At 59.5% G+C, this 3687-nt stretch overlaps 1 protein-coding gene across 1 annotated transcript; it reads right to left on the reverse strand.

Moving 5' to 3' along the window:
• On the reverse strand, window positions 404-3625 carry PAF1 (PAF1 homolog, Paf1/RNA polymerase II complex component). Its single transcript, XM_021379069.1, has 14 exons — window positions 3420-3625; window positions 3298-3327; window positions 3095-3187; window positions 2873-2994; window positions 2705-2771; window positions 2504-2605; window positions 2314-2419; window positions 2135-2203; window positions 1949-2052; window positions 1746-1862; window positions 1393-1521; window positions 1214-1319; window positions 1033-1120; window positions 404-955 (listed from the first exon to the last, which is right to left on the reverse strand). Exons 1-14 carry the CDS (start codon window positions 3467-3469, stop codon window positions 585-587), a joined length of 1554 nt encoding a protein of 517 aa, XP_021234744.1. The 5' UTR covers window positions 3470-3625; the 3' UTR covers window positions 404-584.

The following is a 3687-nucleotide window of genomic DNA, read 5'->3' on the forward strand; positions in this document are numbered from 1 at the left end:
TGGAGGGGGGGGTGGGGGGGGCACGCGTGTGCAGGACATGTGAACACTACAGGGGCTGCACGTGGGGGCGGGGCTCTCCTGGCCCATTTTCAGTTGAGTTTTTTGTTGCGTTTAACATTTTTAATAATCCCCTATTTTTTTGTTCTTTATCTTTATTATTATTATTATTATTATATTAATATTATTTGCCCCGGCAAGAGCAGCTCCCCAGGGTGGCGGGGGAGGGGGGGTGCATGTCACCGTGTCCCCTGTGCCCTGGGAGGGGGAAATGACACACCCCTGATTTAGGTACACGTTGACGCCCCAGGGAGGATGGGTGGCCCTGGCACCTCTGCCCCCCTCGCTCCGGTCGGTACAGCCTCCCCTTTGTACACGTAGCGCCACGGCCCTCGAGATAGAAACGTTATTTTAGATACATTTTATTATGAATAACTTTTGTTATGACTATGGCTGGTAACCATGACTACGTTATTAAAGATAAAAATAAAATAAAACTAAAAAAAAAACACCCACCCACCCCAATCACCTTTTTCTGTCCCACATGGCTGGGATTTGGGGGGGGCGAGGCACGGACCCGCCCAGGGTCAGTCGCTGGAAGAGTCAGAGGCTTCGCTGGGGCTCTCATCGTCAGAGGCTTCACTGGGGCTGAGCCGGGGACTGCGGGGAGGCCCCCCCTCACTGCCTCCACCTTCCGATTCTTCCTCCTCTTCATCCTCCTCTTCATCCTCATCGTCATCACTGCCAAAGATCTCCTCCTGGTCACGGGCAGCACGGGCGGCGTCGCTGCCCCCCCTGCGGGCCCCCCTGGCCTCCTCCTCCTCCTCATCTTCTGCATCATCCTCGCTGCGGGCTGAGCCTCCCTGCTCACTGCTGCTGGCGCCAGAGCCTTCAGCTTCCTCTTCTTCCTCACCACTTGCTGCCCCCTCGCTCTCGCTGCCTTTCTCCCGCTCTTCATCTAGGAGAAGATATCAGAGGGGAGCCATCAGGGAAGACCCCCCACAAGGAATGCTGGCTGGCCTCAGCGCCACTCACCTGAGCCTGGGGCCTCCTTCTCAGCCTCCATCTCCTCCTCCTCTTCTTCCTCAGGCTCATGGTTCTCCAGCTGCGCCCTCCGTGCTTCCTGTGGGGGAAGGAGAACTCAGCTGCACCTTGGGAGGAGGGCTAGAAGGTGGGAGGAGTCCCAAAACGTTGGAGGACTGCTGGGGGGTCATACTTGCGCCTCCAACTCCTTCTCATTCATGTCACGGTGCTTCACCACCAGCACTGCGTTGGTGCCTGACTGCACCCCTGCCCGTGCTCGCCGCTTGCTCAGCCGCACCCTGAGGGGCAGAGGGGGTCAGGCAGCCCTGTGACCATCCTTGCCCCTTTGTGAGGTGGGGCTCCCAGGCTCACCTGGTCTCCAGCTCATTGTAGTAAACGCCATCACCCTCCCGGAAAATGAAAAAGTAGTTCTCCTCATAGCCCTTGCTGGCTTTGTTTTTCACGTTCCAGTTGTACTCACGTGCAATCTTGTAGTCGTACCTGGTGGGAGAATACAGGTCAGAAGACAGGAATGAACTGGGGTGGTAGGACCTCGCCTCCAAATCCATCCCTCTCCGCTGCCAGACCACCCCCTACTTCCTTCTGACTGTCCACAAAAATCCGTAGAACACTCTTCATTTGTGTTTCACAAGTCTGCAGGCTCTGTAGGGTGCACCCCTCCATCGCTTTAGGGGTTCCCCAGCCTCAAGCCCACTCCCTCGTACACATCCTCAGGGGCATAGTCCATCTCCTCCTCCTGATCCCTCTTCCGTTTGCGCAGTGTCTCCTCCACGGGAAGGAAATAGGCCACAAACTGGTTCCCCTCCTCGTCCATCATTCCCCTGTGGGCAGGAAAGGGTTAACACAGCTGCAGGGGGCACTGTCATCCCCCTTCTCAGTACTTGTTGTCCATCCCCCTCCTAATCACCTGATCATGGCCTGGGACATCATTTCCAGTGCTGCAGCACCGCTCGTGTCCTTTGGTGCTGGATCTGAGTCAAAGATGACTTGGGCGCAGGGATTGATCCACATCTGGGGCAGGGACAAAAGCAGAGGTGGGTGGGGCCACAATGAACCTGCCCCCCCACAAATGCTATGCACCCCTCACCCATACCTTGAAGTCAGGGAAGACGGGCATGACTTCGATGGGGGTGACACGAGGTTTGCTGTAGTGCTGTGTGATCTGAGGGGGGTGGGGGAGAGCCCGCTCAGGATGGGGTCAAGATGGCCTCCCTACTCCCAAAAGCAGGGCGGGAGACCCCAACCTGCTCCCATCCCCTAATCCCCTCTCACCGCTTTCTGAGCATCTTCAAAGGTCTTCTCGATGGCAGCAATTTGGCTGTCACGGTCTTTGTAGATCTCTTCTTCTGTGAACTGCTGCTTCACTGAGACTCCAATCCTGGACAGGGATGGTTACATGGCAGCTGGGGAGGTCAGGGGAATCAGAAGACTGTGCCCCACACGTGCCCTCCTTCAGACTCACTTGACCTCTGGTTTCTCATTGGACACGCCATAGCGGTTGAACTCGGTGGAAATGTACTCGGTCTTTCGCATCCATGGCACCACCTTTGCATGCTGCTGTGACCTGGGCCACAGGTGGGGTGTGTGACACAGGGTTCCTCCAAGGATTTGGGGGAGCACTATGCCCCAACCTGTTCCGGGGAGTGCCTAAGTATGGTATTACCTCTTGGAGCTGGTGGGTGCCTGGATCTCCTCCTCCAGCAGCTTCTCATCCGCTGGGTCCAGGAGCACTACCAAAGAAATCCTCCGGTATCCCCCCAGTGCTGGGTCCCCTCCGCCCCCCACCAAGGCATACACAGGGGCAGGGACATGCCCTCAGGGCCGAGCTCACCACTAGGGTCAATGCGGTAGGTGTCAGGGTTGATGAGATCGATGGTGACACCCAGGTCAGGCTCAGTCAGCAGGTCGTGCTTGTGCTGCTTCTCCAGAGACGTGGCCTTGTACTGCACAAACCTGGAGAACACAGCATGTCCCAGGACCACCCCCAGAGACTGCAGTTTGGTTCTAAACAACCCGGGAGAGGGCTCCACCACCTTCATTGCCCCAGGCATACCGGTTCTGGTCGAAGGGGTAGGTGATGAACTTGGGGTCGAAGGGGATGTCGGGGAGGCTGTTGCAGTACTTCACCCGGCACACCACACCCGACCTGCAGGCAACGCTGTCAGCGGGGCAGGAACTGGGACCTCCCGGGACTCCCCTTAGAGACTGAGCCCCATTCGAGGGGCCGACCGTCCCCCCCCCCACCCCCCCCCTCACCTCTCGGGCAGCGTTCGGTGGGAACTGGGCCTGTGGGGACACAGAGGAGGGGAGCATGAGGGGAGCACCCCGCAGCCCCCTGACGTCACGCCCTCGCCCGTGACGTCACGGCCGTGACGTACCGGTGGCCCGGCTCCTCCCGCTGCGCCTGCGTCTGGATGGTGGGTGCCATGGCGGGGCCGGGCGGCGGCGGCCCTGTGCAGGCACCGAGCAGGGCAGCCGCGACCGGAAGCGGGAGGGCAACTTCCGGGCGGCGAGAGGGCCCTCGGGTGTGACGTCACGTCCCGGCGCGGCGCGCGCGGGGCCGACTGGGAGCGGAAGTGAAGGGAACAGCGGGAAGATGGCGGCTCCACCACAGCCACCGCCGGGACCGCCCGCCGCGCCTGCGCC

Source organism: Numida meleagris, chromosome 31 (assembly GCF_002078875.1).
Source record: "Numida meleagris isolate 19003 breed g44 Domestic line chromosome 31, NumMel1.0, whole genome shotgun sequence".
Taxonomy (NCBI): Eukaryota; Metazoa; Chordata; class Aves; order Galliformes; family Numididae; genus Numida; species Numida meleagris.

Excerpts from the sequence above, each read along its gene's own strand:
- PAF1 (XM_021379069.1), bottom strand. The coding sequence starts at position 3,469 with ATGGCACCCACCATCCAGACGCAGGCGCAGCGGGAGGAGCCGGGCCAC. Across the intron at positions 2,606-2,704 it reads GCACCCACCAGCTCCAAGAG|GTCACAGCAGCATGCAAAGG; the intron begins GTAATACCATAC and ends CCTGTGGCCCAG. Across the intron at positions 2,053-2,134 it reads CCGTCTTCCCTGACTTCAAG|ATGTGGATCAATCCCTGCGC; the intron begins GTATGGGTGAGG and ends TCCCTGCCCCAG.